The 12,949-nt window shown below is 43.5% G+C and overlaps 1 protein-coding gene across 1 annotated transcript in view; it reads right to left on the bottom strand.

Moving 5' to 3' along the window:
* Positions 1-12,949, bottom strand: part of CBLN3 (cerebellin 3 precursor) — an 86,428-nt gene that overhangs the window by 20,657 nt on the left and 52,822 nt on the right. Inside the window, exons 2-3 of the mRNA XM_069238294.1 lie at positions 2,284-2,610; positions 1,450-1,569 (exon numbers count right to left, since the gene is read on the bottom strand). Of these exons, the coding sequence (XP_069094395.1) occupies positions 1,450-1,569; positions 2,284-2,571 (408 nt within the window). The 5' untranslated portion in view covers positions 2,572-2,610. The remainder of the gene's footprint in view (positions 1-1,449; positions 1,570-2,283; positions 2,611-12,949) is intronic.

Raw genomic sequence — 12,949 nt, forward strand, 5'->3', positions numbered from 1 at the left:
TGAGGATGTCTCTCGCTGGTTGTCTGATGTACATGGCTTTGTAGTCCTGTATAGAGGTCTAGTTTATTACACCAGTAATTGATATATCTGTGTTGCACTGTGAACTCTGCAAACATTTTTTTTGAGTCTCTTTGCTGAAGACTGCTAGCTTGAAAAATTATTGCGTCCAGATCCTGGTTTGATTGTCAGATGACAGCTTAGCGTTTCATGCTACACATAACTACATATACCTAGAATCCTGAATACACATTTATGTATACAAATTGTATGTCTTAATGGTTGTGTTACCTGCCTACTCTTAAGACATATTGTGCTTTTATTTATTACATTTTTTGGGGAGGGGCAATAAATATTAACTACAAGTACACACCCCTGAGTCTACTAAGTGGAGGTATATTATGGCCCATTACAAACCTTACTGCTGGTAAAGATTGTTGCTCCCAGGCCTACCCATAGGAGGGCACAGGTAGGCAGTAATGATTATCCCAGTAACCTGGGCAATCTACGTGTGCACGTTCCTAACCATGTGGGTCTTCGTGGCTTCCTTCATGATAACATTATAAGATAAAGGCAAGAACTGTATGCTTTGCTCCCTCAGTATGAGATGCTGCAGTCTAAAGGGTCTCGCAGGTTTGTGTGATCTGATCACACACCTGCTTCTCAGGGTTTGTCGCTTTGCACACCCTCACCATGCTCCTCAGTCATCCTTTGAAAGCATGTGAGGGCTCATCTTGTCCTGGATGGCCTTGCCTCTGCAGGAACCATTCATAATCTGTGTTTTTGAGTGGGCTGCCGTGAGTGTAAACAGCCTCCAACTCCATTGCTCTTGTTTGGAAGTTGTTGGGTTAACTTGTAAATTTGATGATGGTACCATCCATGCATCACCTTCAGATAGTCACCTAGACGCATCAGCCACTGTTTCTATTTCACAGACTCGTCAAGGAAGAATCACTGGGAAGAAAAAGGCAGGGACTCATTCACCAAAGGGCATCAAGCACGAATGGCCCTTGTGGAATCGTTCTCCTCTTGCATTGTAAATTGGTTCAGAACTAGGGTTAGGTGGGATCACTTCAGGTACCTAAGGGAGAGAATTTAGTAGCATTGGAGTAACATGTGTGTGGGTTTGTGGCTAGTTGGCAGCTGTGAGATGCTGAGGCAGGCTCTGTTAGAGGTCTGAGGAAACCTATGTGAGCAAAGACAATACAGCAGCAAAGACGCAGACATACATTAGCTCTACATTCAGGGCCAAGCTTGATATTGAGGGTGGATGTAGGACTCTTCTTAAAGGGATTGTGACAGGCCTCTAGAGGTTCTGCCTGTTATAATGATGGTATTATACCCAAAGCGCTGTACCCAGAGGCTGTGCCTTTCATAATGTGACACTAGACTTCCACAATACTCCATGACCGGAAGCTCTGCCTCCTAAAATATGTTACAAACACTCCATACCTGAAGGCTCTGTCTGCTGTAGGTTTTGACCACATTGAAGCTGAAGCTGTAGATACCGGTCCATGGGGCCAGGAATGTGCTTTTCTCAATATCAAAGTTGTATCCAATGTTGACTAACATCTAAAAGGAGGGAATAGATGGTGAGAGAGACTTTAACAAGGACAACAAAATACAGAATCATGGGAAGCGATAGAGAAAGAGAGAAAAGGAAATGGAGGGTTAGCAGTGGAGACAGGAAGGGAGAGGTGGAGATAAGGAGGCGAAGATATGATGTAGAAGAATAAGGGGAAAATGAAACTGGTATGTAAAAAGTAATAGTAACGGACATGATGGAAGAAGAAAGAAAGATCTGGAGAGGAAAAGGAAGATTAAAGCCCATATTTATACTTTTTTAGTGCCGCATTTGCGTTGTTTTTTGACGCAAAATCGGTGCAAACTTACAAAATGCAATGGTATTTTGTAAGTTTGCGCCGATTTAGCGTCAAAAAACGACACAAATGCGGCGCTAAAAACGTATAAATATGGGCCTAAGGGTCTAAGGAGATGAGCTAGGTAAGGCAATGAGTTGGGGACAGATGAGAAAGGGAGGGTGAAGTGGAGATAAAATATTAAGAGAGATCAAAATATATAAGAAGGGATATTGACCACGATTGAGAACAGAAGAGATAGAGATGAAGAGAAGAGGTAGGCATGAAGATACAGTTGGAGAGCGAATAAAATGATAGGAAGAATGTGCATGAAGATAAAAAACATACAGAGAAATAGATTTAGATAGGTATGTTGAGCCACATCACTTCAGAGGCTGTGTGAACTCTTGATATCTCCACTACTCACCCGGTCAAAAAAGATGACCATTGTCCTGTTGCTTAGCTCAGAAGGCTCCAGGTTGTTGTCCCTTATAGCCGAGAAGGCCACTTTGCCAACCCCGGAGCGGACAGACATGCCTAGAATGCTGGTGCGGCCCATTCCACTTGTGGGGTCCGAATCACAGACAACCAGACACTTCCCTTCCAGGATAAAAGGATCTGTTACATTCTGAGCCTGGTCCTGCCCCAGAACCGAGCCAAAAGTCAACGTGAAAGTCACAAGCACATGGAAGAGCATCACGTTCCAAGGAGGCATTTATCCTAAAAGACCACAGAGGTCCTCAGCAGTCAAGCCCTGGGGGAACAAGAAGCAGATTCTCCGTGAAGGGTAAAGATAAAGAGATGAATCACATGAAAGATTTGCTAGGAAAAGAAAAGAACATTGCTGCTGCAAGGAAGAAGGAAATAGAAGATTTGGAGGAATGTAGAGAGACCATTAGTTATGAAGACTGACAGAACATTTTTGCTGTAACAGAAGAAAGAGCAGGTGTCCGGTATGATGAGCCAAAGAGGAGCATCTGATTTTGAATTTGGTTAGAGTAGAGTGATGAAGCGTAGGATGTTATGTTAGCTATAAGGAACAACAGCTTGTTGGTCTGGTTCGAGTGATGGAGGAAGGGAAATGGCATTGCTTGGGGTTGGGAAGAAGAGAATTTAGGATTGGCATTACTGCTCAACAAGAGGATATTGATTTGGATGAAGAAGAGTTCCACAAAAGGATTTGCTGGAGTTGGGAGTATTTTAGGTTAGCTAAATGAACTGACAAAAGATTGTTGGGTTAACTGTGTTGGCTCGATTGAGCATCTAGATTACTTTAGATAGGTTGAAGTGATAAACAATAGAATGTTAGGTTGGATGATATGCTAAAACATGTTTGGTTACCTCAAGTGATGAAAGACAGAATGATGTATTATTTGGCATGAAGAATGAGATGCAGTAGGATTGGCTTAAGTGCATAAAATGTGGGATGTTAGGTTGGAAGAAGTGTTCGCTGAGAGGATATGGAGTTACCTCATTTCATTAAATGAGAGTATTTTGGGTTTTCTGACCAGATCAAAGAAAGGATTTTGGGTTGGCTGGACAGATGAAAGACTAAATATTGGTTTAAATTGACTGATCAATGTGATTATGTTTGGTTAGTTGAATGAGGTTGAGGATTTTGAGGTGCTTTGGGTGATGAAATTGATGGTGGAATGTTGATCTAAAGCATAATGAAGAGGTTATGTGGTCGGTTTGTCTGATGAACTTGGAGATAATGAGTTGGCTCAAATGATCAGGCACGTCAAATCAGCAAGAGGTCCTGTCATATCATCCTCATCATTATATTGCATAAGCATTCCTCCAAACCGGCTGATGTAACTTGACCACCTTCTTCTAGGCCATTATTGAGAATGTCCTTGAAAGAATCATGTAGGTTAAATTAAAGAGGTAAGCATAGGTTATTGTGAACCAGGTTTAATGAATTCTCAACAGGAAGGAGGTGGGGTTGGAGTGATGAAGGAAATTGATGTAGCTGGAGTGGGAGGAGGGCCCATACAGGGTTCTGAAGTTTATAGATTTGAAACCGAGGAGGACAGACCAAGTTTTTCATTGTTTCATTATCAACAAAATGACTATACTTGAGTTAGATGCAGATGACACCTCATATTTGGGGACTAAGACAAAATTCAAAGTGCGGTTTGGGCTATATCATTAGTTATTTTATGATCGTGACTATTATAATTACGATTAATATGTATTATTTTTGTTTTGGTTATTTAATGTATTGATATTGTTGTCCTTATCATTATTGTTATTGTATGGTGCAGGGATTTGATAGGGAACCATTACACACAACTTGTCCCCCTCCCCTATTCTAGTTGGTGCCTGCTTAATATAACTTGGTGACCCTTATTCTATAGTAAGCATGTGAAGTGCTATATAATGCCATTCGTGTAATGCATGCACTTCTCTATGCATGGCGAGGGGATTACTGCGTCAGCCAGGCAGCTATGCTATCTAAGTTCCAGCTTTGCTTCACTAATGACCGAGCTGAAACACTGACAAAAATCTATGGAATGCGCTTCTTATTCCAAAGAAGACATTTATTCTTTCACTTCGCAAGGTTCGAAAAAGGATATTAGCATGCTGAAAGCACACGCTAAAAAATGGCCACAGCAATGAAATTAAAACATGTACAAATGATTCTCCACTGCAATATACACAGCAAATATATGTATCTATATTATATTGCAAAGCAAATAATGAATTAAAAAATATGCATCATCATGAGGCAAGGGCACAACTACTTCATCTCCTTCCTATTCAGCATCAGATCGCCAGATCCCAGAATCGAGCAAGGAGAGAGAGATCAATTATCCTCACGGGAAGGATGACAAACCCCAGCGTCCTGGGTATGCCTGAGATCTGAAAACACTCTCTGTCCCTAGTCCATCTGGTCTCGGCCTCTTATACTTTGAACAAACAAGAGAGGAAAATTCTAGAGCCTCTCTCTCACTGCAGAAGTTTATTTACTCAAAAAATGCTGATTGTTTTAGGCCAGCTTTGAAAATAACACATCAGGATGAAGTGACGACGCTGACACGCAGGGTTGATTAAATGAGGTAATTTCTATTGATTTATTTAAGTCGAACAAGTACGGCTCCTTCCCCCTGGCCAATCACATCCAACTGTCACAAACAGACGGCCAGCTCAGACCTCGGGATTCCATTCGAACTCACACTCAGACCTCGGCATTCCATTCGAACATCAGACCTCTGCATTTCATTCGAACTCACACGGCACCATGACAACATAACACATCTCCCTCCTTTCTGAAAACCTAACAAAACAAAAACCCGTTAACTAATACAAAACAATTTCTCTATAAAGTATACATAACATAAACTTGAAGAGTATAACAATACGTTCATTTGGGTTGAACATAGTCTTCCAAGTAACAAGGTGGTTTCTGAGACCTTTGACTTCGATAACTCCTGTTTAAACTTGGAGTGCAATCACCAGAATTCGCAACACATCTTTGAGAAAGCTTGCTTCCAGATCGGTCTTCAGGAACTCTACTCTTGGACGTACACCCAATTCTTCATCACTCATCAACATAAAACTGTTACCACTCGACATGTCACGCACAAGTTTCACATCTCTATCACCCCCTTTTTGACATAATGCTACTCTCCGTCTATTCCATTTGTTTCCATTCTCTAACACCACATAGGGGTCACCGGCCGCCAGGGCCACCGACCACGGGAGCACCGCCAACAGGCTGGCGGTGCTCCCATGAGCATTCTGACCGTGGCGGTTCAGCCGCGGTCAGAAGCGGAAAGTCGGCGGTCTCCCGCCGACTTTCCGCTGCTCGGGGGAATCCTCCATGGCGGCGGAGCGCGCTCCGCCGCCATGGGGATTCAGACACCCCCTACCGCCATGAACAGGATGGCGGTAGGGGGTGCCGCGGGGCCCCTGGGGGCCCCTGCAGTTCCCATGCCAATGGCATGGCCACTGCAGGGGCCCCCGTAAGAGGGCCCCGCAAAGTATTTCAGTGTCTGCCTTGCAGACACTGAAATACGCGACGGGTGCAACTGCACCCGTCGCACCCCTGCAACTACGCCGGCTCAATTCTGAGCCGGCGTCCTCGTTGCAGGGGCATTTCCTCTGGGCAGGCGGGCGCTCTTTTGGAGAGCGCCCACCGGCCCAGAGGAAATGTCTGAATGGCCGCCGCGATCTTCTGACCGCGGTGCGGTCATTTGGCGGCTCCCTCCAGGCGGGTGGCTCCCCAGAATGAGCCCCATAATTCCTACACGCTTTACTGACTTTGAATGGACTTATATATTTCGAAAGTCCACCAGATAACCTCCCTCGTTTGATTTTCACCCAATCCCCTTCGACTACATCACATTTTTTTTTCCATTTCGTTCTTAGCCTCAACAGTCTTGGGGTTACTATACAACATCCAAGCAGGGTTTAATTTCAAACCTGGTTTCCTGCCTTTCATCATTTCAAATGGAGAACAACCAGTTGCTTTGTTAATGGTGGTGCGATGAGCCCAAACCATATCTTCCACCATTTTCATCACCTCTTTCCCATTAAGAATGGTACCTTTCACCAAACGATTTATTCTTTCAACCATACCATTGGCTTGAGGATTGTATAAAGCAGTGCAGTGATGAATAATCCCCTGACTGTCAAGAAACTCCTTCATCTCTCGTGATGTGAGTTGGGTCCCATTGTCAGCTATCAAAATACGTGGAAGACCCTCTTCAAGAAAAACTCAGTTTAAGATGTCAATGGTACTTCTCGTCGTGATATCACGCAGAAATTTGACTATGATCCATCTTGAATGGACATCAACCATGACTAAAGCATTTTGAAAATTGTTCCTTATGCCATGGATGGGACCAATAAAATCCAAGCAAACAGTACTCCATGATGAACCTGGATCTTCTGTGTCCACATACACTTGTGGCTCAAGTTTTTAATCTTTTTTTGCTTTCTTTGCAATCCACACAATCTTCCACCCATTGAGAAATCAAATCATCCATACCAGGCCACCAAAAATTCTCTCTAACCCTTTTTTTTGTCAAGGTCTGCCCAAGATGACCCTCATGAGCCAATGCAAAAATCTTCCTTCTGATACCCTCTGGAGGTACAAATTTGTCGTTCCTCATCAACAGCTTTTCATTTATTAATGTCAACTCATCAACTAACTTTACATAGGGTTGCACTGCTATTCTGACTGCGCTCTCTCTCCTTTTTCCCCCTAAAACCATATGTACCACTTCACTCAATATAGTATCCTTCTCCATACTCCGCTCCCAATCTTTAGCCCCGAAAGTTCCAGCCACACAGTCTACCACATCAGACATCCAAGCTACTGCACCTTCCTCATCTCCACAAACAACATGTTTGTCTTTAACATCATCACACTTCAAAGGCAATCTAGATAAGCAGTCAGCTTGGGAATTTTTGCAACCAGGAATGTGTTCAATCACATATTTATACTCTTGCAACTTGGAGGCTAGTCTTGCTAACCTGGCAGAGCCCTTACCTGCCCCACCTGGACTTAAGATTTTGAGTAGAGGTTTGTGATCAGAACGCAACGTAAACGTTATGCCCCATAGAAAAGTCCAAAAATGCTCCACCGACCAAGTAGCAGCTCACGCTCAATCACGGAATAGTTATGTTCACTCTCCGTTAAAGAGCGCGAAGCAAAAGCTACTGTCACTTCTTTCTTCCCAACCACCTGCGACAACACTGCTCCTATGCCACACGCACTAGCATCTACAGTTAAAATCGTCTTGCGAAGCGTGTCAAAGGGCGTTAATATCCCTGCATTGCAAATATCTTGTTTCACTGTATCAAACGCTTCATGTTGATCAAGCTCCCAACTGAAACTATTACCTTTATGTAACAGTTTCCGCAGGCACTCTGTTTTCATTGCATAATTTTCTACAAATTTGCTGTAGTACTCAATGAGCCCCATAAAAGAACGTAGTTGTTCTTTGTCACACGGAACAGGTACAGACCTAATAGCCTTTAACAAGTCTTCCTTGAGTTTAACCCCTTCGCCAGAAATTGTGTGGCCCAAGTATTCAATTTCCTCAACCAGAAACTTACATTTGTCTTTTCTCAGTGTTAACCCCGTTTCTCTGAGTATACGCAACACACCTCTGAAAACTGAATTATGCTCTGTTTCTGTTTGGCCAAAAATCAAGATGTCATCCTGAAAAAATATTACATTCTGTACTCCTCTAAAGATATGTGACATTGCTTGTTGAAAAACAATAGCGGCTAAAGACAGCCCAAAAGGCATTCTAGTGAATTGAAAAGTGCCTTCCATAGTTATAAATGCTGTTAACTCCCTGGAATCTTCATGCAACCTAATTTGATGGTATGCACTCTTGAGATCTAACTTAGAGAAGAATTCACTTCCCTTAAGCAATAACAAGAGTTCATTTATCTTAGTCAGGGGAAACAGATCAGTCACCACAAATTGGTTCACACTTCTCAAGTCCACAAGTTTTCCATCACACTTCTTGGTTATAACTACTGGAGAGATCCAGGAAGACGCCTCTACAAGTTCGATGATACCCTCTTTCATCATGTCATCCAGCATTTTCTTAACTTCACTTCTAACTACTACAGGCACCCTCCTCACCTTGTGTTTCACAGGCACAGCCCCTTTTTGTAAAATTATTTTGTGTACGTACCCTTTCAACTTGCCCAACCTTTCTCCAAAAACATCTTTCACGTCACTTAAAATTTCATCAAGACTGACATCACTCACCATCAACACTTTCTCCACAGAATGAGGATCAATGACAATATGTAAGTCATATTGATGAGCCCAACCTAATATGGGGGGACCACTATCAGCTACATATACTTTCCCTTCAATGCTCCTTGACCTAAAGAGAATGGGTGAAATAAAATATCCTAATACGTTGATCTTTGATCCCTGATATCCTCCAGGGTTGATGTCTTTGGGTAACAAAGACACATCAGACCAATTCTCAATCCACATTGACTTTGGTACAATGGTATATAATGAGCCTGAATCTACCATCATCTCTACACTTTTGCCTAAAATAGAAAAATTACCCTTCGGTCTCACTTCTCGTTCTATATCAGTTTCATCTGGGCGCACCATGAATACACGATCATCCAAACTATTCTCCTCTGCAAAAGATTCAGTCGCAGCCACACGCGTTCTGTACATATCCTTGCACATTCGTGCGAAATGCCCTTTGCGACCACACTTTCTGCACTCCTTGTTTAGTGCATAGCACCACTTGGCATCATTGTTGTGAGAAGAGCTCCCACACCTAGAGCATCCTTTTGATTTGGCTGGTTGACCCTCGTATATAGACTGTCTACTAGCTAAGCTGCTATTCTTAGAAGCAGAGTTTTTCTTTGATATAAGTGCTACATCCCCTCTCCTGAGATTATGTCCTTTTTGCTGATTTCCTTCATGCATAGTTCCGATTCTTCAACTATTTTAGCTATGCCTATCGCGTCCTTAAGAGACGGATTTTTCGCCGCCCATAACTGCTCCTGAGTCTTTTTGCTCCGACAATGCACAATAAGTTGGTCTCGAATCAGTTCATCCGTCATTGTACCAAACTTGCACTTCACTGAAAGTTCTCGTAGACTTGAAATAAAGTCATCTAGTGACTCTCCCTCTCTCTGTGGCATGGTGTAAAATTTATATAGTGACATGACGATGTTCTCTTCTTCAGAAAATCTCTTCTCCAAGCGTAGTTTCGCATCATCAAAAACATTCTGCAAAGGTTGTCCATCATCATCGCAGATTTCAGGTAAATACTTAAATATGTGATGAGCTTCCTTACCAATAGTACTTAATAATAAAGCTTTTTTTCTCAAGGGTGAAAAGTTTTGTCCATCCAAAACCAATAGATAATTGTCAAATAAATCTATCCACTCCTCCCACAGAATGGCTGGTTGACCATGCATATCTAACAAGGTAGGAGGTAAATTGATGGAGGAAGCCATAGACATATTATGAATAACTGTAGCGAAGTTATAAGCACAACTGCACTACTGTAAATGAGGCTGTTATATAGTCCACCTTCAGTTTCTACTCTTGCAACGAAGTATAGCTGCTAAAGTACTTTCCTATAACCAGAGGTTCTCATGGGGAGACAATGCGGAAGCTTTCCCTAGAGAGGAATACACACGAGCTTGCTGTACACTCTGAGTGTAATTGTTGTCGCAAAAACTGCACAAGCTTGCAGGTCACGCTGTGAATGAGTGTTGGTAGGTGACAGCCGACAGAGATTAGAAAAGCTTGGCTGTGCGCGCGCTCGATGACATACTGCTCCTTCACAAAAAAAAAAAAAAATAACAGAGGCCTCACCCGAATTTCACATAGCCAAAGCTTTCCTCGAAAGTTCAATAGTGGCACAGATTTCTTGTCTCAGCAATTACGGCTCCAGCCAAGCTCCGATTTCCAGTTCGCCGCTTGTCAAGCTCCAGTTCCAGTTGGCGGCTGTCCGCGACTCGGAGCACGTCTTGTTCAAGTGTCAGTGCGTCACGGATGTGACTGGATCACATCCCATCCTTCGTCGCCAAATGAAGTGATGATGCAGGGTTGATTAAATGAGGTGATTTCTATTGATTTATTTAAGTCTAACAAATACGGCTCCTTTCCCCTGGCCAGTCACATCCAACTGTCACAAACAGACGGCCAGCTCAGACCTCGGCATTCCATTCAAACTCACACTCAGACCTCGGCATTCCATTCGAACATCAGACCTCGGCATTCCATTCGAACTCACACGGCACCATGACAACATAACACAGGACTTGGCCACAATTCCAAGGTGCCAATTCAAAACAAAACCGTTCCCTGCCGTCTTAGTACATTCTTATCAGCCTAAGCCCTTGGTGGGAAAGAACACAAAAAATAAAAACATTAGCACAGTGTACACCATGGAAAACTACTTGCAGCTTTTAATGTGGCGGTTGCTAATGCTAAAATAAAGTCAATGGGCATAATGAAGCTGGTGGTCACTAATGTGATGGTGTGCTGCTAGGCTAAGTGCAACATGGAGTCAGTGGTCAAAACACCAATATCATTACAGTTCCTAGTTCCGACAAGATGAACGAACTGCAGAACTTCCAAGTCTTTGCTTCTCAGTAGTTTGTTGTGTACTTTTTCCTAAAAGTCATCCTCTTTGCTGACTCTTGTGCAGGTTTCACTGGAGGTGTATTGTCCCCTCAGTCTTCTGACCTTTGGCTGTCCATATTCCAATAGTATCTACAGCCTTTGGTTGGCCTGTTGTTTATTCCTTTCAGTGTGTCAGCTGTTCAGTCCTAAACTGCCTTTCTGGTTTGGTCCTTCACCCTGCTACTAACAACCTACTAAAGTTCAAGCGGCCTTGACCCCAATGATGTGGATACTAACATTTCCATTATGTGAGACCTACAAGTTCCAAGCCATAGTTAAACTGATACTAACAAACAAAAGGAGCGCCATCTACCCTACACCACTCTTCCTGATAATGCTGGCGAGAGAGGAGTTAGTTTTAGGGCTAGTTTCAGTGATGAAAGAGCGCATGCTGGATTTAGTTGAAGGAGAGGATGTTGGATTGAGGTGGAGGATGTGATGTTAGAGTTATTGAAGTGGGTTCAAAACATGAAGCACATAGAGTAAGCAATAAAGATGAGGGTGTTCAGGCAGAGGGCAGTGTCTAGAGTGTTAGGTTAGCCTGGAGTGTGGGTTATATAAAAATGAGTTTTGTTTGAGTCAGATGTATGGATTCAATGCAACGATTCTGTGTCATCAAGGACACATTTTCTGCCCCTTGCCGCTAACAAACTTTGCTTCCTTCTGGATTGACACACTGGCCAATAATAATGTGAAAACGTAAACCCCAAGCTTAGAACATGATGTGTTGGTATTGAGTGTTCAGGTAGCCTCATCTCTGTATGGTGAGCAGGGGTTGTTGTGCACTGGTGAATGACGGGTGTTCCACTGGTCAAGCAGCTAAAGAGATGCTGGATTTGAGGTGGTCCCCCCAGGTGAGCCTAGCTACCTAATGAGTCATTATAATACAGTCCATTGCTAATGGATTGGACAGGGTTGGGGGGAACATCTTCTTCCTTCTTTATGGAGGGGACAATTGCTTGCAAATCCATTGTGAATCAGAAGGTAAAAGTCCTTTATGTCCTGGTGGCGCACGAAGTAGTCTGTATAGCTCACCTTACTTGGTGGCCCTGTTAGCAAGATCGGTGCCTCGCCAACATGGTCCTAATAGCACAAAGAGCCGATGTTTGCGTGGCTGTATTCAAGATGACCACACGTGAAGTATGGGCAGTGTGGTTGGGAGGGGGAAGATTAGAGTCCCCCGTCTCTAGATGATAACTTCCGCTAATAGAGGGTCGCCATCTGTACTATGCTTGTACTTGCCCCTAGACAGCGCCTATATGCGGGCAGTGGGTGGCACGGCGTGCCAGGAAATTCTTCTGAATGGGGTTTGTACACTCTTTTATTTACTTTTTTTTTCTTCCTTGAAGTCCTTTATGCGGTTTTCTGCACATTGGAAACGATAGTGATGTTTGCGTGGGTTGCCATGGAAACATGTTCAGCCTTGATCCCTTGCAACCCGGGCCTCGCTTCCTGCGCAGAGAGAGGTGCACAATGGCGAGCGGGCAGTGCAGGAAGAAGCTTCATTAATCATCACCAGTCTCTCCAGACTCGAAGGGCTGCACTCGGACTTGGCGCAATAAATTATACATTCCCAACTCACGGGCCGTTTGATTCTGGCAAAGAGCCATCACCTATGCGCCCCACAGGTACAGCACAGGCGCAAGCGTCTCTTAAAAAAGGACAGGCCCAACAGATGTAAGCTTTCCTAAAACATGCAGGAGTATCACCATATTAGCGAATATTTCTTCATTCTGCTAAAAGGTACAAACAGGTGGCAGCAGCAGTGCAAGCCTCACACACAAAAAGGGCACAACACAGCCCTCACGCACAGAACTGCTAGGCATGGGCAGCAGCAGTGTACGCTTCCTTTATACAGAAACAGGGCATGACGCAGCTCTCACACACAGAAGAACCATGCACAGGCAGCAGCAGTGTAAGCTTTGTTTACAAAGAGAAGGGGCACAGCCCC

This window comes from Pleurodeles waltl, chromosome 6 (assembly GCF_031143425.1).
Source record: "Pleurodeles waltl isolate 20211129_DDA chromosome 6, aPleWal1.hap1.20221129, whole genome shotgun sequence".
Lineage (NCBI taxonomy): Eukaryota > Metazoa > Chordata > Amphibia > Caudata > Salamandridae > Pleurodeles > Pleurodeles waltl.